We start from the raw sequence: 25,595 nt of genomic DNA on the forward strand, positions 1-25,595 counted from the left end.
AATTTAGTTTAAAAAGTTATATGTTTTCTGTATCATTAGCTGTCTTGGCTTAGCATGTCTAATAACACTATCGTTATTTTGCTTACCATACTCTACAGAGCCACTGTAATCTTATGCTATAAATGTGTGTGTGTGCTTACACCATAGTGTGGATCAAACAAAACTGAATCCCTAGAGCCTTGTATAGGCGGCAGGCATGAGTAAATACAACAAAAAGAATTGCCTGTGTTTACTGACCTATTTGTTTATGTGTTTTATGTGACTTGGCAGCTATTACACTATGGTTTTCTGGATTTATTGGTCTGAAATTCTTAGAAATAGACTAGAGTTAAGTGATTTGATCTGATGGACAAAGAGGCAGCATTCACTCTGGCCCAGAATAAGAGATTTTGTTTTACAAAACAGGGCGGACAGGTCAAAGGTTTAAGAAGAAGACAACACCAACAGATTCATCACTAATATTAGGAATGTATCACTGACTCAACTTCTGTGGAAACTGTATTAAGTATATTTAATACCAGGAGTCTCACATCTAGTATCTCAGTAATGCTTACACTGTAAATGATTTGAAGTTCATTCAGCTTTGAAACTTCTCCTGCTGCCTTAAAAATGTGAGTTAACTGCAATTTGGTTGATTAATTACATCATTAAGCCATTTATGAGCTGTGAAAATGTAAAGCTAGCTGAGTTAAATTAACTGAACTTGAGAAAACAAATTCAATTAACTCAAGATATAAAGTTGAATCAACTAGTCGCATAGAAATGTGTTACAGATACATTTGCTTTCTTTTTACATTTTCCAAGTTGAAAGAGTTTCTTCTTTATTTAACATCAAGAACTTACAGTTTCAGCTGTTGAAGCCTTTTGTCTTTCTTTTTTGTTTTACTAGAATCAGTACAAAGACAATCTGTAAGTCTGCTCCTCATCACACTGAAATAAACTATAAGTCTGTGGGTCAATTCAGTGCTAACTCTTGTCATGGGATGAACTAGTGTCCACCATGTCTGTCTTCTCAAACTACAACAAATAAATCTGTGGAGTTTTAGTTCTCTAACGATGCATCCTGAGAAATCTGCTTTAACGCTAGTTTTAATTCTTATAAACTTAAATTAATGAGTTGAGTGAACTCTCAGCTCTTCATTCATTCAATTCATTCCAAATCTAAATGCCCAGCATTATAGAAACACTTGTTTTAAAGTTCTAAAGTGGCTTTAAACTGAAATTCTGACATTTTAATGTACCTATAATTGAATAAAACTCTTATATTACATCCAGTAAACTAAAAAAATGATGAGCTGATTTGACTAAACTCCTTTATGATGTTTTACAGTGTACCATTGTGACCTTTATTTGGATTTAAACTGGCCCTGTGCACTGCTTTTAAACTCACACACTACTCACACAATTAATTACCAAATTAATTGTTGTAGTGTACTTATTACAGCAGCAGTGTCCTGCCATCCTCCATGTAGGCGGGGCGAGCAGGGCAGGAATAAATACGACCGAGCCTCTGTCCAGACGCGCATTCGCTCCGCTCAGCAGAGACGCACCAGCCGTCACCAAGAGGTCGGAATTAAAACACAAAAACATAAAAAAAAAAAAAGCGAAAAGAAGGACTACTTAGAACAGGAACAAGTGGACGGAATACAACTTGTAGATCTTTTGTTTTTTCTCTCCTTTTTTTTCCTGAAAGTCATTGGAAGTTTTGACATCATGAGGACTTTCCTTGTTGCGCTCCTGCTGGTTCACGCCTTGGGTACGTTTCATGTGCGCTCCTTGTGCGCGTCTTGGCTGTGTTTCCTTCCCTGTTGAGTTGTGTTCTTTCCAGTTGCGTTGCTCTGTCTGTGTGTCTGTGTGTGTGTCTGCGTGACTCTGCCTCTCCTCGGCTGTTGGTGTAAACCTCTCCAGCATGACCGAGCTATTATATGTCCTGTAAACTTTTCATCTTTAAGGCGACGCTTTTTCATGATGCCAGGCTATTCGGGAGCTAACGGGGTCATCTCTCTATTTTAGAGCATGCTTTATGTAACTGGATACATTTATTTTTAACTCATATTCTTGCCTGACATTAGCTAACTGTCTGTCCATGCATTTTGTGCGTGTGTATGACACAGAGGGGGTATATGCCAACTCCTATTTGCCTCCCCTCTGCTATATTTTTTCCTCCACAAAACTGTCCCTCTGAGAGACATTTATCACCTTTGGCCAGTTTCCACTGTGCTGAAGTGCTCATGAGCAAGGCATCCGATATCCATACACCCCTCCTGAAGAGCCTGCTCTCTGTGTGAGCTTGTGCAACTTCCCAACAAGGCATCTGTTAGGAAATCCCTCAAAACCAAAAATCCAGCCTGCAGCGTCTTTGTGCTCAACATGTTTCAACTTGCCCATAGAGGTCCGCCCACCTTGGCACACTAACCTGTCCCCCTACAGGAAGAGTTTCAGCCTGTGTTTTAGAGTTGGGTTTTTCATGCATCAAATCAAACCCAAATGTTAACTTTTTGAAACTCTTTTTCTCTCCTCCAGTGGTGTCCAGACTGGCCAGCGGTGCTGCAGTTGACCGGTATGAGAGCGACAGGCAGCGGCACACGTCTGTTATCAACCTCTTGGACACAACCAAAGACAGGAGGGCGGAGGAGGAGGATGCGAGCAGGAGTGCGACCACGGTGCAGCACAGCGAGGAGGATGAGGAGTACGACGATGAATATTACTATGAAGATGAATACGAGGATGGCATGTCCGGAGACTATGACTTGGAGCTGCCACGAGGTAAGAATCTCTCAAATGTCTCCCTTTCCTGTTTCTTCACATTCCTGAATGAAGACGACAAGGTGTGATAATGGATTTCTCTGTTCCTTTAGTCGCCATGTCAAGCAAACCCAAAGACCCGTCTGCCATCCTGGACGCCGACGGCACTGAGGGAAAGAGAAGGAGAGGAAAGGGAAGGAAGAAGGGCAAGGGGAAGAAGAGGAATCCCTGCCTGAAGAAGTATAAGGATTTCTGCATTCACGGCACATGTCAGTACCTGAGGGACATCCGCACCCCGTCTTGTGTGTAAGTATCAGCCCCGTATCTACCCGCACAACATCCACATCGCACTTTGATTGATTAGTAACCCTCCTCTCCGTCCTATTTTACAGGTGCCACCCGAATTACTCCGGTGATAGGTGTCAGTTCATCACGCTGCCCGTGCAGTCTCCTGAGGGCTACAGCCGGACCACGGCCCTGGCGGTGGTGGCAGTGGTGCTGTCGTCCGTGTGCCTCACCATCATAGGCCTTTTATTAATGCTCAGGTGAGTGATAAACACATAAACTCACCCACTCACAGCCATACACACTCGCAGATTGAGAGCATAGCTGCCGAGACAGACAGAAAATAGCCTAAAACGAGCTCCTTCTCTCTTGTTTATTGCAGGTTTCACAAACGCGGAGCGTATGATGTAGAGAATGAGGAGAAGGTCAAACTAGGGTTAGCGTCCAACCACTGAAGAGACAAAGAGAGGTGAGTAAGATAGGAGCAGGGCTACAGGCACATGCACCGGCCAACATCTGCCCTCTCTGTTGCCTGAGTGAAATGAAACGCTCACCTCGCTTTCTTTCTCTCACGTTAGGCAAAGATGCAGAAATTCTACCTCAAAATGAATAAAAGAGAAGTGAACCGCAGCAGGAGGTCCCAGAGGAAGAAAAAATGAACGTACGTGAAGAAGGGAACGGAGGGCGACCGCCCGACGTTCTGCCAGACGTTCAGAGACAGAGCGGGCAGCTGAACGTATTCCCGATGGCCTCAGAAGAAGGCGGCCCGTCTGGAACTGGAATACTAAATGGCTCAGAGGGGATGGACTGGAGATGTGTCGAGAGTTGGGCGATGATCGCGATGGAACGAGGAGGAGGAGGATGAGGATGAGGAACAAACTCTGTGCTGCTTCTTGACTGTGTGAAAAAAAAAAGAAAAGTTTCAAGTGGAACTGATGTTATGAACAACAACGAGAGCTCAATCTGGACAGCATTTTGTATTTTTTCCTGCACAAGGCCATCATTTGTTTGTTTTTTGTTCTCTTCTTTTTTTCTTTTTTTTTTTCTTTGTGTGTACAGTATATTTATAATTTTAATTTATTTATTTAAGCTAACTGTATTTATGGAGATTTTTAACCATCCTTCCGGCAGTTTTTAAAAAATAATAATGTTACAGTTGTTTTTATATTTCTTATTGGAACGATATTTATTTATGAAACGAAAAAGCAAACAATGCGGAAGCATCTTGAGTTATTAAGTCTTTCATCTAAGGAGCTGTAATGCTTAAATTTTAATTTTCGCACTCGGTAGATGATCAATAGCACTGTGATTAATACATTGATCATTGAATAGATCAGATTATTATTATTATTATTATTATGTTAAATGTTCAGGGTAGTTTAAATGAGAGCAACGCCCTGTTTCCACTCACACACATTCATGCCTTCCCATTAAGTGGCTTCACTTTGGCAGTTGAGGGTTCAGTGCCTTGCTCAAAGGCACATCAGTATTGGTAATAAGGGAGCCCTGCTCTTTCACTCCACCCCAACTCTATCCTGCAGGTTCGGGGATCTTCAGGCCACATTAGGCTTTGTGTTCTGCCTTAGTTTTACAATGACAGACCAGCATAGGTCACTAGATTATTATGGTGCACTGGTTGTGTATTGATTATATGCAAAAAAAAACAAAACAAAAAGTAAAAAAAAAAAAAAACTGCGCTCTCAGCATCTATATTGCTAAGAAACTTTTTTTTTTTTTAAAAAAGGGAGTCAAATATTAAATGCACTGTAGCAATAATTGGGTATAAAGATGTTGTCATGTCTTACCATCATTACAAACTGTTAAGCTGTCAAGGAAAAGAGAAAAAAAATGTGAATTCAAGTGTTCTACCCTTTCAAACCCTGTCCTGCAGTTTTGAAGTGATTTTTATTTGTGATTTTTTTTTTTTTCAGAGCAAAAATAAAACAAGATTATCTGAATGTTCTGACTCTTGTAGTTTTCTCACTGCATATATATAAATGTGTTCTTAACATCAAGGGGAGTCTCGAATGTTGCACCAAGAGATCAGTTAAGTAAGGTCAAGTTTATTTTCGCCCCTTGAGTCGCTTCCTGAGCTGGACCACACATTAGTGCCTGTCTGGATAATGATAACAGCGCTATGTTCTTTTGGCCCATTCAGGCTTGTAATTATAGTAAACATAATATTTTTATTTCCTCTGTCTGTGACGTGTGAGCGACCGCTTTTGACCAACGCACCTGTATCCTGGCCATTAGCGCTATTATGTTCCACGCTCAAAAGGCAAATATTTTTAGTCAGTGATGTGTAGATATAGAATCAGAAACCCTAAGCCAGCTTATTATGTTTAATTATGGTTATCTATACATGGCGACCAGTGTTTTTCTAACAGTTTAACAAATGATTGTTGCTAAATCAGTGTTTCTCAGTGGTCTTACTCACTGGACCGCATGGAAAATGAAGACATTATTCGTAGCATGTGTTGACAACAGAATTATTAGTCTCGCTGACAGATCAATCACACTCACTTACAGCTGCATGTGTGTGTGTGTGTGTGTGTGTGTGTGTGTTGAACCAGGGGGAACAGATGTGTGGCGTATGAGCCAGGGAACACCTGATGTTCAGCCGCAACACAACACGCCACAGCACCGCACACCATTACTCACACAGCCAACAGATGTCACGTTCAAAGACACAACCACTAACATCTGAGACCTCAACCAGCCCCGAATGCCACGGGCTTCAGAGAGACCACATACGGCAAACACTGGGACGCAACAATGCAGTCATGGATGCAGGTTTTTAATGGAAGTAGGGACGGTCAAAAGGCCCAGCTGGACTCAAAGGCAGGTTGAGACCCAGCCAAACGTTAGTCACCCCCTTGAAGTCACCTCCTACACGGATGTTGTTACACCGGCACTGTGTGTGAGTGTGTGAGTGTGTGTGTGTGAGTGGGAATGTGGTAGAGTAATGCCTCAGCGCTGACTCTGCGTGGGTAACAGGGGTTAACCGAACCATTACAAGCAAAAACATGCATGTTTGCTATGTGGATCGCTTTTCAGCACTGTTTGTGGGTTCGATTCCCATACTCTCTATATATACTGAACAAACAAGATGCCGTTGGGCTCCGTGTTCACACTGGGGGGATGGTAGTTGAAGACAGATGTTCGAGGGTGTGGTACCTGATTCAGGACGCAACTTTCCTCACAGCGTTTGTTGAGAAACTGAAAAACAGCTTTTCGCATGTGGTTTTTAGGGGAAAGTTGCAATATGATGACAACGGTTTTTTCTCAACGGCCAAAAGAAAGAAAGAAAAAATGCAAGTGATTTTCCGCTTTACATCTCATCTTAGTGTAAAGCATGTGTACGTGTGTTTTGCATGTGTGACAGGAGCTAGTCATTTACAGTAGTGGAGCCACCTAATCCCGGCCTCTCAATGTCAAGTAGCAGAGCACACAGAAATAGTGCCGTGCAGTCATGCTCACATAGCTGCTATTCCCGGGGCTGATGGCCACCAAAGAGCCAGAATGCTGAGAGAGTTCGTTGCGTTCTTGTGGACCGTAGCCAGGAAATAATGTCCAGTATGGAGACCCATCATCAGGCATCAACGCGCTGCACCGCTTCTGAATTTTCCTTGTAGGGCCAGGGTAGTGGCTCGGCAGAATAAGTAGCCTTTCCTTGTGTTTTCCAGGGTTCCTAGAGAGCTATTTCCACAGCTCAATAGGCATTTCCTCACAGGTTGGCCAAAATTCACTGGAAGTATGAAAATTCATTGTGTGCCAGACGCTGGTGGGAAATAACAGCATCGCTATTGTTTTTGAAACCTTTTTTTTGGTTGTTTTTCTTGAAGTTGTGGTCGCTTTGATATTGGTTCACACACTCAAATGAAGTTTTGCTTTCATATTGTTGTCGTTGCCAAATTAATGCGAACGCCACAGGATTATAAAAAATGAACAGACAGACATTGAATCAGCTCATTTATGAGTGTGATTTATTTTCTCTCTTGTTATGAAAGCTTCTGAATCCATTCATAAAGTTGGTAGTCTTGATACCTTGCCAAATAGACTGTAGTAATCAGATGCTAAAGCAGCTGCATTGGATTGAATCAGCGTAAAGAGGTTGAGTTTGTTGTCGAAGGTGCTTCCTGCCCCGCTGAGAGGCAACAATGGGTAGTTTCCACACTCATATGGAAGTGCGCACGCCAACAGTTGGAAATATAATCATTCCCTTACCGGATATCATCAACCGGAACGCCTCATTACCTCAAATTAATGAGCCTTTGCGCGCCAAAGTCTGCTTCACGTGTTATATATACAACTAGTAGAAAAATGAAACGGGTCTGCATGTGTGCGCGTGTTTGCATGGAGCCACCGCAGACTGCTGTAAAGTCAAAACCAAGCACCGGTCCAGCATCGGTGTGCCACTCAGAGCTGATTGATGAAGTGCTGACAGGGACACGGTCATTGTCGCATGACAAGACGAAGCCGAGCTGGATCGGTGTGTTGCGCAGAGTCGCCCCATTTACACAGTGCAGGGGTGGAGGGGGGATGACAGGAATGAAGGGAAGGAGTGAGAGATAAGGTCAAAAGGGTAACATGAGAGGAGGAGAGACCAAACGAGAGCGATGGATAATGGGTCAAGGTGAGAACTTGTACTTTGGAGGGTGCTGACTTGTCTTCGCCTGCATGTGGATAAAAAAGATTAGGGTGTCAGAGCCAGTCTGTCACTGCCTATCATAGCGCGTGCTCTTTCTTCTCTGGCCTTTAGCTTTTATTCTCCCCTCAGTTCCTGTAAACCGGCCTCCTTATTCTTCCTGCATCCCTATCCTCTCTTTCATTTCCTCATCCGTTTCCTGTCTCCTCCTTCTTCTCCTCCTTTTACCTCTGACACATGTGCCCAGAGCCGGTCTCGACCAAAGGCTCACAACTGTGAGTGCGATCACGGCGGCCCACAAAATCCAGAAATATTAAGTAATGAAAGCTCATTTTTCATTAATTTAGAAGATATTTATTCACTGACCAACACCCTTCGTTTGTTTGATGAAGACCTAGTCATTCTTGACTCATGCCTTCTCCCTCCACTACTTCATCAGGCTCGGCAACCTCTTTTAACCTCAAACAGATTTTTCTTAGCCTGCATGAAAAGCTGTGAATGAAAAAAAGTGTTGGTTCTAACAAAACTGCCACAATGTCAGCAATACCAGTAAGACCAAACTGTTATGTCTCTAAGCTAATCAACTACCAGCTCTCGCTCCATAGTGGAGTAAAAAGATGAGAGTTTTACTAATCTCCTCGTCAACATAAGAAGAAACTAAATAATTTCCTCAAAATTAAACAGTTCTTTTAAAGTTACAATACTAGTCCTTATAGGTGCTAATTGGGTATTTTTCAAACAAACTGTTATACACTGTTGCTCATAAAGTTGGGATGATTTTGTTTTCAGACAGATTTCTTTCTTTCTTTTTTTTTTTTTTTTTAATTTCTATTTCTACACATCAGTAATCACTTTTGACCAGGTGCAATGATTACATACTGAGGCCCAGTTCTGATTTTGGGATCTGACCGAATAGTGGGACGTCCTGCCCATTGACAGCATCTACAAGCTTGTGGACAGTATGCCACAACGTCTTAATGATCCGTGTCAGGGGTGGCCAGACTCAATGTTAGTGAGTGAGTGACATTTGAAAGAGTAATATTGGACATTCTTACGCACGGAATCACCTTGAATATGTGTTTTCTGTTAAATTAAAAAAAAAAAAAAAACGTAATCCTATTGTTCAGTACTTCCAATTTTGTTTCAGCTTGAACACACAGTTTGCAAAAGTTAATAGTGGTTTAATTTTTATTGTGATATGTATTGTAGAAAATAAACACTTCATCTATCAAGAATAAACCACATTATCACAATTATTTCATAAGAAGAGGTAAAAACATTTTTTTATTGCAACTTCATGGCCAATAGTGTACATTGATTTGCAATGTTTCTGTACTAAACCCTCACCAGGCAAATGGTTTGTTGCAAAAAAAAAAAAAAATCATCTTAAATAGGGAATGGCTGTACATTAAGTCTGCAACTACTATACTACAAGAAGGCATGAATTCCAAAACATGAATCCTCTGAATGACAGTTAAGTATAAAATATGGAAGCTAAGAAGAGTAAGACACTCTGTGTAGTCACATTCACAACTGTGCTACATTTTATTTTATTTTTTACATTAAATGGACACATTAGTATAAAGCGAATGTTTAAAAACCCAGAAGACCAAACTGCATCTCTAAACTCTTGCAGGAACCATATGTGGATGAGTCTGCAGGGATTCATTTACATGGAATGGAATAATGAATAAGGTCCCATCAAATTTTAATCTGCACTCTATGCATACTTTTGTATTTATACTTAATAATTCAGTTCTCTTTCAATGTCACTCTGGAGAGACAGTCAGGCTTTACTTGAACATGCTCTTGCATGTGCATGTGTTGTTCGCTGTAATTTGCATGCGTTTGCAGTTGTAATCTGACAAAGACCAACTCCACAGCCACAAAACAACTGTTGTGTATTTGCATGACAAAATGCAAATACCCCAAACGACTGTCATGTCACAAATTCTATTTCATATAATTTGCACATTAGCAATTCTTAAAGGTGCAATAAATAGAAAAAAAGCTCATATGTTGCTTAGGATCACCAAGCTGGCCTGCGCTCAGTCTGCTGCTTTCTATGTTAGCAGTGTTTAAAAAGCTCAGCTCAGCTCAGTTCTGGCTCCCTCCACTTGCTCCTGATGCCAGCAGGAGCTGGGCAGGGATACCAGCAGATTCCCCGCTGCTGATGTCACCCTGCTGGACAGACACTTGTTATGTATCATGGTCACACTATTAAATTCTCACTGAGGTCTATTTAGGCCCCAAGGAGGCTGATAGCGGCATCACATTACTGACTGGGTAAGACGAGAGGAGAGAGTCGGAGGCGGGGAGAGAGAGAGGGATTGGGTTAGGAGGGGACAAGGAAAGGAAGGAAGGAACTAAGGAAGAGACAAACAGAGAAGAGAAAGCATTGCAATCTAACACACACATAACCTGAACAAAATGACCCACACAAACAACAGCATGCCGGCAAATAGACAGGAAGGCTGGATGACTGCATGCTTGACTCATCTGTTTTCTCTACCCCTTACAGTATGCCCTGCGGTTCACTGAAATAAAAAAAAAAAAAACTCCTCCCATATCCGCCCAGCGTGAATATGTGTGTGCAGAAGCAGGCAGCTAATGGTGGTTTCAGAGGATCAACCCAACGCGTGCTGGCTAGTTGAGCTGGCTGACACCGCAGCTTATGACAAAGGAGGGGCGGACGGATGTCGGAGAGGACGGCAGCAGGCTCTCGTTACCGCAAGGAGTGGGCTCCAGGCATTCTTCTTCACTGTGTTTCCTTTGTGGTTGGCTGCTGTTGAAACTGGAAGAACACCTCACCCCTCCATCGCAGCAGCCGCCACCAACCCTCACCCCCCTCCAAGACAAACACTTTAAGCAATCTGTATTGTTACTTAAAGGATTGTAGGAGAAGAGTGAAGGGATTTTCCTTGTGGAGAAATACCTCTTCATGCCTAAGCCATGCGTCTTTGATATAAGTCAGGGGAGGAATTTTTCTGTCACTCCAACAAATCACAGAAAGAGAAACAATGTTTTCAATCTCTTATGTCGTGTACCAGATGTTATCACAGAGCTTTGATTTGACTTCCCAGAAATACAACCCATTCATCAGACAAATTTATGAAGGCTGTAACGCAGTAAGAAGACTTATGACGGTGAGCTTAGTGGTAATAGAAGCTGCCTTTCTTTGTTTTGTGACCCTTGTCCTTCTGACCATTCATGTCTCTTCTTGTATGGATTAAGGTTGCAGGTAGATACAGCAGCACTTTGAGCAAAATATTTGCTCTAGCAAAGTGGCAACCTCCGGGGCTGAGAAATGCAGCCAAAGTGGAATTGGAGTTCTTCAGATGGCCACAAGAGGCTGGCTCCATAAGTCAGCCAATCGCCATGGAATCCCATGTTAAAATACCCAACTTTATAGCAGAAACAAACGTGTTTACAGGATGGTATATAGTCTCTATAGCACATTTTCCCATTTATGACAACTGTATGGGAAGTGAATTTTCATATAACTTAGACATTTAAATTTTATTGAGCCTTAAAGTTATAACTACCCCTCTGAAGCCCAAGCAGCCTATGGGCCTTTTATTGCTTTTTCACTGCAATAAACTCTTATTCCTCTGCAGCAACAACACAGCCATGGGTAGAAGTAGAGAGAACCTCAGAAATGTTCTCTGTACAGTATGCCATAAACATAAAACAAGAAGTTTAATTTGTTTTGATTATTTATTTTACAAAAATTAAAAACCTGGAATAAATTTGTGCAATGTTTTGTATATCCAATAGGTGTTTTAACTGAGGAAAAAATACTTACTTTTAAAAATTTCATTCCTACATGCCTCCTATCAAACACAGCCTGCAGTTCATTTAAAAACTTCCAGAATTTTTGTCATGTGACTGTTGGTTGCAGCTGAGTTAATAATGGCTTCTGAGTTGCACCAACCAGCTGCTTCTTGGAAGTGTCTTATTTTTGGATCATAAAAAAAGACATATAATAAAGGGATCTCATTGACATACCACAAGTTTGAGGTCGGTTAATTTCCCAAATGGAACAACATATCTACGACGAGTATTTGAAGGCCTATTGGAAAGTTGAAAATGCAACTATTATTACTGTTATTACAGTTTGATAAATTCTGCCACAGAAAGACAACATGCCTTTCAACATGAAAGCAGGTTTTGGGGTTTGGAGGTTTAAGGGCGCGGCCGCTACGAATGGCAGGTGAAGTGCCATCATAGTCGCCTCAGTTCCACTCAAGCTTGACCTCTTTGCTCATTTTTGGATTAGTTGTGCATTAGACAGAGTCGGGCACTGCCAAGATGAGAGCATCTGGAGCCACCAAACTGAGCTTCGAAACCGCTCTTAAGGAAACCTTTTGGTGACCTTTGAGGTTTCGTCCATCTTTATGTGGAGTGTACGCATGATGATCTTCAGTAGGTACAATGTTTAGATTGCTTATTTTCACATTTGCAAATTAGTCAGCGCTAAATACAAAACACAGGTTGATGGGAGTGTCTGCAGTTTTGCAGATATGTGGTACCGTATTCAATTTAGACCTGCTGACGGCATCGGATGAAACGTCAGGCTATCACAAAAAATAGAATTCTTCCTGAGAGGGACATTAATGTCTTTACCAAATTTTACAGGCAATCCATCCCATAATTTCTGGGAGAGTTCACTAGAAGCCTCCTTTGCCGCTCTGTGAATAGTTAGGGAACCACCAAAGTCATTAGGATACATCATCTGTTTAGTCTGGACCGAGGGGCTGGCCGAGGCTCGCTACTTGCGTTTGAATGGTTTAATGTATAACCCTTTGATAGACTGGAGAGGCTTCTAGCTGCCTTCTATGGAGTGTATGTTGGAACCAAAAATCAACAAAGTTAGAGCAAATGACGCATTGATTTTCCCCACTTTTGAATTTCTTCATTCATCTGCATTCATCTCTCTGACTCCCGAACAGATTTACATTCACCCCCTTGAGGCCGCCCGAGCAGCCCACAGACTATTAGAGGGGTCCGTGACCTCAGCAAAGACTTTCCCCTCCCCTGTTCTCCGTCTCAGCGTCTACCCACTGTCTTCTGTGTGTGTTCGCTCTCTCCTGCCGCAGCCTTGAGACAGTGTGGGAGCTGTTCAGAGAGCAGGAATGCAGAAGGAGAGCTCAGCTGCCGGCGGAGAGGAGACGAGAGGGAGGAGAGACAGAGAGAGAGAGAGAGAGAGCGAGCGAGGCAGGAGAGGGGGATTTTTCCTTGGATGAGGTCATGGGTGATGGTGCTGTCAGAGCGAGAGCTGAGCTCGTGGCAGACGCGCCCCTGACCTCCCTCTGCCAGAGAAAACGGACCGAGCACATGGAAGCAGAGAGATGACATCTAGTTTTCATCTCTGCCCATTACACCACAGCTAATCTCCCGGTCCAGATTGCTCCGTCTTTATCAGCACACCACACGCGACAGCTAGCTTTGCACGAGGCATTAAAGTTAACCCCCAGCGGGCCACTTTAGCGGGGCTCAGCCACGTGAAAAGCCCCGCTAAAATCTACCCCATTACTAGCTGAGAGATGGAGGTGATTAGTAACACGCTACAATTAGCGTGCTCAGCGCACACATATGCACAAACACAGCTGATTCAACAGCAATATTGTCTCATCTTGAGGAGTGATCTGATGCTGTATTACTGTACTGATTGGTTGAGGAGTCCCGGGGTAGTAGCAACTGTCGAGACGGCAGGATGATGGTGGTTATTATTGTGATTAGTCAGCCTCTTTTCCTCCCCATGTGTGAGTCACGGAGACCGACGCTCTGCGGCTTTGTGCCTCGGTGTGAAAAATATCTCTCCTTCCCTGAGCCCCCTTCCCCGGCGTGGATTTCGGGAATGTGACATAGCACCGAAGCTTTGTAGGGGGACAATGGGGCCTCCATCTGAATGTGACACATCCCTGCGGGAGCGGTTGTTGTTTTTATACGTCCTCTCTCCTCCACATGTGAGCTGGAATAGTTGGAGTCACTCTTGTTGGCTGATTACAGCATCACTGAGCACCAGTTGTGACACTGGTGTCAAAAATCCTTGACACATAAAGCAGCAACAGTTGATCGTTAGCCAGTGTGTTGTTGCGTATCTGTGGCCGCAGTTTATGTGGTGTCTTTGTCACTGTTCAGTAGTCTTCCAATGCCTCACATTTGGCTGACTAGGCATGTTTAGAGCTCTTGTGTAGTCACTGATTTACTCCCTAAACGCTTATCTCTTCTGTTGAAGTTCCATATTTAGAAGTGTCTCATGAACACTATCTCTTCCTGCCTTAAGGTTACTGTTGTTTTCTCTTAAAAAGTGCAAATCTATGAAACCTTTGCCTCTTTATCCAAACACTCCTACCCATTCGCTGCAACTTGAGCACACCAGCTCACCTACAACTCTCCTCAAACAATGTAAAACTCAAATTCTGACAAAGAATCGGTGATACAGAAAGCGCCACCCTACAAGTTGACAGGATTGGCTCCAGAAGTTTGTCATGTATGAAACTCTGGCTGTGTGAACTGGTGGTGTTTGGTCATTACCGACTGCTTATTTCGATCACAGTGTGTCTTCTAGCAAATAAACACCACACGGACACGGCAACATGGTCAACTTGACTTTTCAGTGAGTGAAGGAACTCAAGGATTCAAGAGCTCTGTTGGTCATTTTCTGTGACTGAAGTGCAACTCAGGCCACTGTGGGATAGCATGCGGGGTGGTATTGGCCTGTGATTCAGGAAAGAGGAAATTATGCAGTTTCACAGAAGTGATTTGACATCAAAAATTGCCAAAATAAGAAAGAAAAAGTGACGTAGCGGCTGTTTGGTCTGGAAGTTCTTGCCTTTACCAGCTTTGATGTAGTTCCACTGAAGTTGAGGTCAGCCTTCAGAGATTCCTCTTTTGTACAACCACGCACAACATAGACGCTGCTTGTCACTTTGGTACAACACAACTAGTAGGTTGCGTTTTTGTTTTTTATTTTTTTATTTTTTTACAATGCACGCTGACGCTTACATGTACAGACAAATATCAACAAGTAGGGAGTGACGGAGGCTGTTGTGTGGAATTTTCCTGCTCTACTTCTATTTCCATTTTATATGTCTTTATCAGACATTTTCCCAGTTGGTTTTCCAAGTATAAAAACATGACAGTTTACACAAATTGGCAGAGGCATCATAAGACTGGTTTATTTTGTTTGTCTGCTCTCTTTTGCAGAGTACTTAGAGGATAAAAGCTGCCTGAGCTTCTTTGTGGTGCGTTTAAATGCAAGACAAGAGGCATCAAGGTGCCACACTTCACTTGTTATAGAGTAACCTTTGTTGTGTTGCTTCTTTGAGGTCGGATTGTGTGTCGGTACTCGACGGGGCTGACTGGGAGATCTGGATTGGAAACCAAATACACCGAGTGTGTGTTTGCGCGCGTGTTTCAATGCTATTTTCGTTGCCAAATTTTCAGAGCTGTCACTTCTGGAATTCAATCACCATCCTCCCCACCTGTTTTCATTTTCTCTCTCTGTTTGCGTCTCACTCGCACAATCTGCCTCCCCATAAGGCCTCACTTCTTCTTTCGAAGATAGTGGTGCGATTGTTTAAGGCTGCAGGTGTGTTTGTGACCATGGGAGTTCCCTCGCACTAATTATAGACTCCACACTGACATCTTTATTGTCACTGAAGTCTGTCCCTCCTCGAACACTCCCTCCATATATCGCTCTGTGTTGTTATTTTCTCCTCTGACCCAATAACCAGGCCACAAGCTGCTGAGCGATTATGTCTCAGTGCAGCAGAAGTCTGAGAAAGCAAGGAGTTTGGTAAACCACTTTGACTGACCACAATATCCTCCTGCTTCTGTGCTTATTAACAGGCCTCTTTCCTCTGCGCTCTCTTCCGACTTACGTCCATCTCAGTGGGGTGTCGCCTCGCCCCCTCATCCGCCAACAAAGACCCCACATCAAACAGAGTTAGGGACTGCCAGGAAGTGACACTGCCACATCACAGGTCTTTGTTTAAGAGGCTTGGTTCACCATGGACTGTGCTGGGATTGAAGAGTGATTGTTGCAGAGTGAGTAGGTACTGGCTACTGTCCAGGATGACATTCCTGTCGCTCCTGTGTTAGTGTGTGTGTGTGTGCAAGACCTCATGATAGCACCTTATATAGTGAAACGGGGAGGTTAAATCAACACTACTGCATCCAGTCAAGTTAGTAATGGTGGACGTTTTTCTTCTACCGCTCAGTGCCAGCCGCTGCTGTCCATCTCTATAGTTACTGAAGGCGATGCCAAGCAGGGAAAACAACATCATAAAAGAAAATTGCCGTTGCGTTTTACAGTCATTATTGGATTCTATAGCTGGGTGGGTGGGAGTAATTGATTGCAGATGTTTCTTTGTGAGACTGAAAGAAATGTTTTGTGCGCCTGTGTGTCACTGTAAGATTACACTCGACACTAAGATGAGTTACAGTTTTCCTGGTCAAGGTTAGTCAGTCAGGAGCTCCCACACCCTCTTTCCAAAACTGCCTGTCTCTTATCATTTTGTCTGAGACAGCTATAATGTTTTCTTTGTTCTTATTTTGTTTTTGCTTTAATCATTATTGATGGATGTGAGTCAATGTGGGATTCTAGGTTTCCCAACATCTAAATTTCCCCAGATAAAACACGCTATAGAACAGACCTTCATCTAAGATGTGCTTTTAACATTCTCAACCTCAAAACCACCAGTGGGTTTGGCAAGCATGTTATCTTTTTAAATAAAAGTTGCAACATTATGCTTTTTTGTCAGAGCCAGAAACTGTAAAAACAAATTGAATTGTCAGACTTTCAACTTTCTCACGACTCCTTAACGGGATGTTCTGTCTGAATAATTAATAACCATATCGAAGCTCAAAATCTTAATATTTCATCAGAATCACTATATTCAACACGTTATTTTAAAAATTGACAAAAATTAAACATTTGCATTGCCCAGACTCTGTATAAAACTAAACATTCTGATTCACGTTGAAACCTTGGAGACACTTGTGACTCGGCTGCAACCGACAGTCACATGACAAAAATTCAGGGACTTTTTGGCTGAACTGCAGATTGTGCTTATACAAAAGAGATAAGAGATAAGTGTGGAAACAGAAGTATTAAAATATCTGTAGTATGTAACGTCACCTGAAATAGCTGTGGGCAGTTGGACAAAATGCTACACATGTGGATTTTAGGTATTTTCAATTTTTAGAAATAAACAAAAAAGTCAGCTTTCATTTTCCCCCCCTCTTTTTTAATGGTTTCTGATATTAGAATTATGTCATTTGGCACATTTTTTATTTGCTATTTTTAGTTCCCTGTGCTTCCAGTTCTAGCTATGTTGGTTCCATAGAGCTGTGGGACTTAAAAAATGAACCTACAGTGAGTAAACATGAACAAAAAAGGAAATGACCAGAAACTGAATAGGGTTCAGAGGCTAAGAAACCAGAAGTAATGAGTTAAGAATACAAAATGCTTCATACCACAGCTTTAGGATGGAAAAAATAAGAGACCAAAGCAGAGCTAAAAGTGGAGTGAATGTTCTGTTTACATTCATCTGCCATTGACAATGTACATAACTCTGAATGAATGCTACTGTCTCACTAGTCGTGTCTGTGAATGTGTAAGCACAGAAATATTTGCTAACACGTTCGCTGTATCAACTTTTCAAGGCTAGAATATGTCATACTTATATTATGGCATGCTATTTAGGAAATTGTATATACAGCAGCCTGAATATATGGAATGAAAGTCTATGGAATGAAACTCTATATCAAAAGTCTTAATATATATAATGAAACTCTTCAGACTTTTATTCCATATATTAGATGTTTACATTATATATATATATACATATAATCAGATTTTAAACTTATTGTTCTGTCCCAAAACATATTGGTGCGGCTATAGTCTCTGACTCGCACCATTACAGTTTTTTTTACATTTTTTCCCCTCTTGATAGTTTAAGACAACATATACAACAATTACATCTGTAATGATTTCAGGTTTCTTAAATGCAAAGCTTGTAATTTTTGCTGCAAGGAGTTTTTGTCTTACACTTATCTCCCTAGCACCACGTCAGCTCTGGAGTAGGAACCCACTGCATCCATTTCAATTCTGCTATACAGCTACACAATAAAAATAATAATAATCAAAAATTAAAACTACTCTGGCTTGTTGTAGGCAGTGCTGAGCCTAGGATGCAGTAACGGTGGTCACTTGTGCACTTGGGAAGGCGAGCGCTGGCTTTAAATTGACATATTATCAGCAAAAGGGCCACAAAAACAGTCAAAGGTGTACCGCAAGTCAGTGAAATATAACGCTGGTCTAGTTATTTTTTTTGGAGACATTTCAATGTTTAAATGTTACATAACTTAAAGCTCATGTTTCTAAATCACAATAGAAAACCACAACTGAAAAATTCTGATTATGCGTCTGTAATTCTAATTTATTAAGCGAGCATACTTTATATATATTCAAACATATGTGTTGCGAAGAACTGATTGGGCCTTTACAGTCAACACCCTAGACATTATTTTCAGCACACAACCTCTGCCACAACTTGGCCCTGAAGCCTGAGCAGGAATTTTAGTTTGGTTTTTGTTTTGCTGACATTTGTCTCACCCCTCCCTAATTCTCGCCCTGCACATTTCTCCATTCTGTCCTCTCTAACACAGTTTTCCATCCCTTATCTTGATATCCAGTTTGCTTCACAGCTGCTAAAAATAACCCTTCTGTCAAGACCATTGTGTCTATTTACGCCACAGTAAACAGTGCGGCTCTGTTGTTTCACTTTTGCCCATTTCTTTTGGTGAACATTTTCTTTTGCTTCTTCCTGGTAGCATTGTTTTTTTAATTTTTTTTTGTCATGCTTTTGTAATCTAATACCTGCACAGTGTCATCTACAGTCTATTGAAAGACGCTGCGCCTGCATGTGTGTCTGTGTTTCGTTGGAGCCTGTTTATTGTGCATGAAACCGGGTGGATCCTCAGGCAAAGGGAGATACGCTGTCTGCACTTGGACAGGCTCTTCCTCCTGGCTGATTACTGCAGAGTCATAAACGGAAACACACACACACACACACACACACAGACACGCACACTGACAACACACCGCTGACCCTACACGCCCAAGAAAAGGCCCGTCTTGCATAAACATAAAGATTGTTCTTTGTTTTCCTATTTTTCCAGCACCCCGGCTCCTACCAACATAGCTGGGTTTTCTTCCATGTGTCTGTCAGTAGTGTTATTTTCAGAGGCTTTCTTTAGAAGTGGGTGTTAGTGTCCTAAAGCGAAGCAAACACACTAAAAATACAAACTGCTAAATGATCTAAAAATAAAAGGAAAGGGGGAACCAGAGGAAGAAGAGGATGTGGAGGAATAGAAACTAATGTCTGAACATTGTGTTTGTTTATGATCAGTGTCGCAGCTGTCATCTGCTTTTATATGCACAGAAACATGCACATGGAGCTTATAATGACTAGCTGCTGTACACAAGGTATTTAGGGTAAATTTACGAAAAAATGCACATTTTTATTTACAATTAAACACCGATCAAACAAATCAGAATGACTATTAATTCGTTGTTTGTTTTCTTTTGTGCTATATTTCTTGTATTTTCCTCATACCCTGGAATCAATGGCTCTTCTATTGCCACTAAGGTCATACTAACATGCTCTTCCAGACTGATAAGGAAGTGTTGAATTTTTTACCTTGGTAACATTTCCCTATAGTGGTTTTGCATATGTTGGATGACACGTCATGAGCGAAACATGCAGTCACTGTCATGGTGGAGTATTTCTCATTGTGAAACTGCAGTGTACCATTAACAGTTCCAAAAAACACAAATCCGACTTCCGTTTCGTACGTAGTAAACTAAAGGAACCAATCCTGTCGGCTTGCAGGCCGGGACTTTCCGTATCCTTCTTCTTCTTCCTTTTCTTCAGGACTGGTTTCTGATTTGAACACGTTCAGCTGAATTGATTAACTATTACCCTTGACCTTCTGAATGTGGAATGTTGATACACAGAGATGAGTTTGAAGGGGTTCAATCAATGATCAAAGGCTTTAATATTTGCAAAATTCTTTCTTACTCATTGCTCAAATTCCAATTACTTTTAAGAACAGAACTCACTTTTTCAGTTTAAGGTGCCATCCATCCATTATCTATACTGGAGTCTATTCCAGCCGACTCAGGGTGAAGGCAGGGGACACCCTGGGCAGGCTGCCAGTCCATCACAGGACTTCACAGAGAGACAACCAAGCACACTCACATTCACACCAATGGACAAATTAGAATCACCAATTAATCTCAGCATGTGTTTGGACTGTGGGAGGAAGCCAGAGAATCCGGTGCGAACCCCAACTCCCCCTACCTGGAGATCTACTATCTTCACATGAGGCGATGGTGCTAACAACTGAGCCACCATGCAGTCCAGTTTAAGGTGCCAAGAGTTCCAAATCCTAAAATTCTACAACTGTATTAAATTGATTTTCAGGGTTTCTTGATAGCTCAACAGGTTGGACGAATGACACATAAACAGGGGCTATAGTCCCCGATGCAGCCCCCGATGGGTTTGAATCCAGCCCATGGCCTTTTGCTGCAGGTCCTTCTCCTCACTTTTATGACTTCCTCTCTCTACTGTCCTGTCAAATAAAACTGAAAGGCCAAAAAAATAATATATACATACATAAAAAATTGTTTTCCAATCCAACAGAGATTTTGATTAAGCATGTTTCTATCTCTGCAAACTTTCATGCCACACACAAGCCTTGCTGGCCCAATAATCAACCCCTAATCCAATCGCTTTCCTCTTTGTCTCCTTTCAAAACATACCAGTGATAAAATGAAGTCCTGCTTTTACTGGGGTGAGGGACCAGCTCCTGTAAAAGTTTAACAACCACTTTTCCTGCTTTCAGAGAGCTTACCGTAAGTGTGTCAACAGCAGGCATTCTGGAGATCAGCATGGACGATAGCACGACGACTTGCCTGACTATATGCTCAGAATTCCTTGCCAGCAGTGTGCTCACAGCTGCAGAGCAGATGTAAAGAGCTTCACATGCGGATTCTGATCTTTCCCATGAATGGATGTTCTTGCTCTGTCCTGGAAAAATCAAGTAGCTGCCATGGAAAGAGAAAATCACTGATTGTCCGATTATTACTGTTGTTGTTGGTTTCCATAACTCTGTAGAGGAAGCAAAGAAGATGGAGGAGAAAAGTCATTACATCATAGTTTCAGGTTAATCAGTCACTGTTTATGGGCCGAAAGCATTTTGTTTATGAGCTCTGCCTGGTTCACAGAAAGTGCAAAATGATGGGTGTCCTCTACATGGACCATGTCCCTGTTTCTCCCCCCTCTGGGTCATGAGATCACAATGTGACAAAAATCAACTTTGTAAATTTTCAAGCATGCACAGATTATGCATCTTGGTGTGATGGGATGATAAACTGAGAGACACGTGGCGGTCAGTACCCTGACACCACATGACACACCAGTTACTGTCTCACACATACTGTACTCAGGACATTATTACTCCTGAGCACAGGCTGCAATGACAGTTGGAATGTACAGGAGTCAACCAAATGTAAGATCTTTCTCATCCGCTCTCAAACAATAAGTGGAATCTTGAGTCACTGTGAAGACAAAAAATGACAATAAAACCATACATTCATCTTCCTGCATCAAGCAAGAGTACAAAAGCTTTCATTCATTAAATGTGTCCCCGTGTGACATTTTAGTCTTCAGAATAATGACGGCTTAAAATAGAGAGCACACATTAACCACTTCCTTGCTTTATTTGCTACGCTGTGGTTGCATTACTTCCCGTTTATGATGCCTTTTTCTTCTTCGTGACATTTGAACACCTTATTCCTAAAGTCCTAGCACCTCACTGGCACATTTCTACCACCACCAACACCTTTTTCTCGCTCTTCCTCCCCACTGTCTTTCTAATTCTGTTATGTCTGTGTGGGTGCTCTGAGCTGTGTCATGCTGCTGTGCCACCACATTCCTTCCTGACCAGTTCCTGTGTCGACTCAAACTAGTACTGACAGGGGCAGAAGAAAGGCCGAAACTGGCTGCGATGACAAATGGAGAGACGTCAAGAGAGGGTGGCCCAGTGAGCTCATAGCTGCTGTGATGCCGTGGAAACGTTGGTGGCCTTCGCGCGGGCGCTGCATGATAATTTGGAGGTAAAAACTTACAGCGTGGTCGGAGTTTATGGACTGTTTGAGCTAATAGTAGAGTACGGTTGAAGAGGATGTGTCTCCACACAGCAGTGGATCTTCAGTCTGCCCTCCATAAACACTGAGAAGCTGAAATAACAAAGTGTTTGAAGTAAGGAAGTGTGATTGTTGTGAGGATAAAAGGGCAAAGGGAAGGGTTTTTTTTTTTTTTTTCAACCAGCTTTTTGTCCGCTGGCCTCATCGAAGAAACTTTTGTGTGTTTGACAGCACAAGTCTTGACCTTCAGATGAATAAATGGAAAAAATAAGCCCTGCCCGGGTATTTGAAGGCACACAGACTCACACACAATGCCACAATGGAGAGACATTCGCGTGGTGGTAGCACTTTCACATAATCCCCCTGGGTTTGGGCACAACCGATTGGGAAGTTGCTATTTCAGTTTCATGTCAGTATTTTTACACATATTGTCGGAGTCAGAAACACATTTCCTGGTCGGTCTTGGCATTCTTAGCCTCCAAAGCGGAGGCGTTTTATTTTTTAAAGGTTTAAATGCTGAGTTTCCCGTTGAAGACAGTTTTCTTTATGAGCTTTTGCTTTGTTTCTATGGAATGTGTGTAAAATCCTGTGAGGGCCTTACTATATTCTAAAGTATGCTCCCACCTCAGCCAACGCACTGCTGGCATGCCAAGCATTACTAAGCAACAGTACTATTTAACATTGCGATGTTAGGAGACAGTCGGGCACCAGGCCTTTTAAACCTGGATATATTATGCAGTAATAGTCAATCTGTTGTGCCTTTACATGTTAAGATAAGACCTAAGCAATGGAAAAAAGTGTAATGGAGACTATAAAGCTTTCTCAGGACCGAAGCGATGTTGTCACGTTTGTTTAATGACTCGGTAGCCTGCTGCAGACTCTTAATAGTACACTGTATAAGTAAAGACATTAAACAAGCTGACGAAACTTGTGACCTACCTTTAAGTTCACCAGATAGAAATAATATCAAGAGACGGACAAAGGTGCAGTAAAGGTTGAGGCCTAACTTGGGTTTAAGGACACAAATGAGCATATTTAACTATTTGTATAAGTTTAAGGGGGATGCATGGTGGCTTGCTGGTTAGCACTGTCGCCTCACAGCTAGAAGTTCCCCAGGATGCTTGGGAGCTTTCTCTGTGGAGTTTGCATGTTCTCCCTGTGCAGCAGTTTACACTGGCTTCTTCGGCTTCTTCCCTTGTCTGTAGGTGTGAATGTGAGTGTGCTTGGTTGTCTGTCTCTAAGTGTAGCCCTGTGATAGACTGGCGACCTGTCCAGGGTGTCCCCTGCCTTCACCCAGCTGGGATAGACTCCAGCCCCCCTGCGACCCTAGTGAGGCTTAAGTGGTGTATAGATAATGGATAAGTTTTAGGGGGAGCTTTCCTTATTTTTCAAATCTAGATAAGTTTACTCCACTCTGGAAGTGCTGTATAGTCTCTGAATACTGTTTTATGTCTTCTGTGTTGTGACATGGGGGCAAAGAGAAGGCACTGATCGTGTCACAAAGAGAAGGCCGTAGGTGTTGCTTGTCAGGACATCTTAGCCTCTGCTTACTTTGATTTTTGCCTGACTGTAACTGCACATAACAGGCTTTAGGTTTACATAAGGGTCCACTAGGGTTTTGAGAAATTTTGCCATCAAAGGGTGTAATTGAGTCTTTTTGTGGATACTTGTATTCTCTCCAACTTTTTAAGTGCGCAAACTGTCCGCGTGGCCACGATACTACGAGGGCACCAACTGCACATGCACAGGAATATAAAGAAGTCGATCTACCACAATTCTAAAACCCCACAGATTTTGAAATCATTTTGCTTCACACGCATTAGAAAAAAAAACTGCACAGATGTTCTTCTCTCTAATGTAACAATACAAGATCTGAGGACAATTGTGCAACACACACTACAGGATATTAGGATTATTGTGTCAGAGGGGCAAATCAGGAAGCATTGTGCCACCTCAAGTAGCTGTAAATCAAATGAGGACTGCGTTGCGACATCTTGCGGTAACACGACTGCTAAAGCTTTGCAGTGGGATAAAAAACTAAAACAAAAGGCTAAATGCATCTGAATTAGAAACTGGTTGGGAACATGGGTTGTTTATTCTTTGGGACTGGAGAACTGGAGGAGAGATTTTAATATCTGTGGCTAACACTAGCATCAAGGGCTACAGTGTCTGCAGCTCCGGTGGTAGCATGATGATCATAATGATTTTAACTCGGAAATATTAAACGTGTTTGATACTATTGGTGTGGCCCCAATGAGCAGTTCAGAAGGTTGTACTCTTTGTATTACATTAACATCGGTTCAGACCAAGATCCCTACATGAAATTTCTCTACAGATTGTCAGGAAGGATGAAATGGGGCTAAATTGGCTTGAAACTCCTGTAGAAGTACAATAAGACCAACTGCGTGTCCAAGTCCTTACTCATGTTCTCATCTATCGCTAAACTTTGTGAAAGTGGTAAAGTCACTGCAAATCCCCATTAAGATGATAAAGTGAGCGATCATGTGAATGGCTGTGGTCTGTTGCTCTATTAGACTTCTTTTTATCAATGCCCCTAAGTGATAGTTCAGCTATGAATTGGTAACAGTGTTATATGTTGTGCTATCGTGGATGGTAGAACTCAAAATAAAATCCAAGTTGTGATAAATCGTAGCTTTCCTCGACGTTTGATCACTGTTAAGAGCCAACAATGCACCACGATAACTATGCTTTTAACTGAATGGCAGCTCACCTCCCTGACATACACAAAGCACACACACACTCTGACACAGTTCAAATGCAGGTTGTGTCAGGAAAACACAGGAATGTGATAAATGAGGTGTGGCGGCAGAGCAGCAGCGGAAGGAGGGACAGCAGGGGAAGCGAGTTAAGTGTAGCCTGCGGCCACTTCTTCTACCTCCGTACAGGTAAGACCTGAATGGAACATGATTTACAGAAGGAGGCCTGACTCACTTTTACAGAGCAGTGGGGTGTTTTCTCTTAGCTCCATCTCCGGCCCCAGTTAGAGCAGAGATCCTTCAGCTGTAGTAACCTGAGTAAACACATGACGAGGCAGCAGCACTCAGGTAACTTCAAAGCTCCTTTACCAACAAACATATCGCATTGCTCTCCTGGAATGTTCCACTGCCACAGAAAAGCTCTCAGCGGCCTTCAGTCGGAGGCCGTCTTTAATTGCTTTTGTTGGACATGAAAGAGAATCCTTTGATCGCCGCCAACACGCCTGTGTGTGTTCTGGCACTCCACTGTGGCAAAGGCCAGGTGAAGAACCCACTGTGGTCATGTAGAGCTTTGATCTCGTACAGTAGCTCCTGGACAGTGTAGGAGAACGATATGGCATAAAGAAGATGTTCACGTGAGTTTAATAGGACAAGGAGCAGAGCCCTCATTATAACGTGTTTCAAAAGGAGCGAATATTTCCCAGCTTGCGCAGCATTCCTCCAAATACTTAGCATAACAATCCGTGGATTATCTAAATTGTTTCCATAGCACGTGTTTACCTCGGGCGTTGCGAATGCATGTCACAAATGTTTGGCATTGACAGCGACCAAATCACTGAAACTATCGAGGGACTTCTAATAAACTCGAACCAGGATTCCTGCTGGTGCTGACAAACGGACAGTGACTCACTCTGCTGTTGCATCACATTGGGAGAGTGATGTGACGCAACAGAGCGACAACTGTGAGTGATCCTAC

The 25,595-nt window shown here is 42.4% G+C and overlaps 1 protein-coding gene across 3 annotated transcripts; it reads left to right on the forward strand.

Annotated features, from left to right (window-relative positions):
* The first annotated feature begins 1,530 nt into the window (after positions 1-1,530).
* hbegfa (heparin-binding EGF-like growth factor a) lies at positions 1,531-4,988 on the forward strand. 3 transcript variants are annotated; one of them, XM_008293209.1, is made up of 6 exons: positions 1,532-1,756; positions 2,524-2,766; positions 2,859-3,051; positions 3,138-3,290; positions 3,413-3,508; positions 3,609-4,988. In XM_008293209.1, the coding sequence occupies exons 1-5, from the start codon at positions 1,714-1,716 to the stop codon at positions 3,483-3,485; spliced, it is 705 nt and encodes a 234-aa protein (XP_008291431.1). In that variant the 5' UTR covers positions 1,532-1,713; the 3' UTR covers positions 3,486-3,508; positions 3,609-4,988. The 3 variants fall into 3 exon arrangements, with proteins under 3 accessions (XP_008291432.1, XP_008291431.1, XP_008291430.1); XM_008293208.1 differs by having other exon boundaries at positions 1,533-1,756; positions 3,413-3,499; XM_008293210.1 differs by lacking the exon at positions 3,413-3,508 and having other exon boundaries at positions 1,531-1,756.
* Positions 4,989-25,595: the final 20,607 nt, after the last annotated feature.

Source organism: Stegastes partitus, unplaced genomic scaffold (assembly GCF_000690725.1).
Source record: "Stegastes partitus isolate 25-593 unplaced genomic scaffold, Stegastes_partitus-1.0.2 Scaffold865, whole genome shotgun sequence".
In the NCBI taxonomy this organism is placed as follows: domain Eukaryota; kingdom Metazoa; phylum Chordata; class Actinopteri; family Pomacentridae; genus Stegastes; species Stegastes partitus.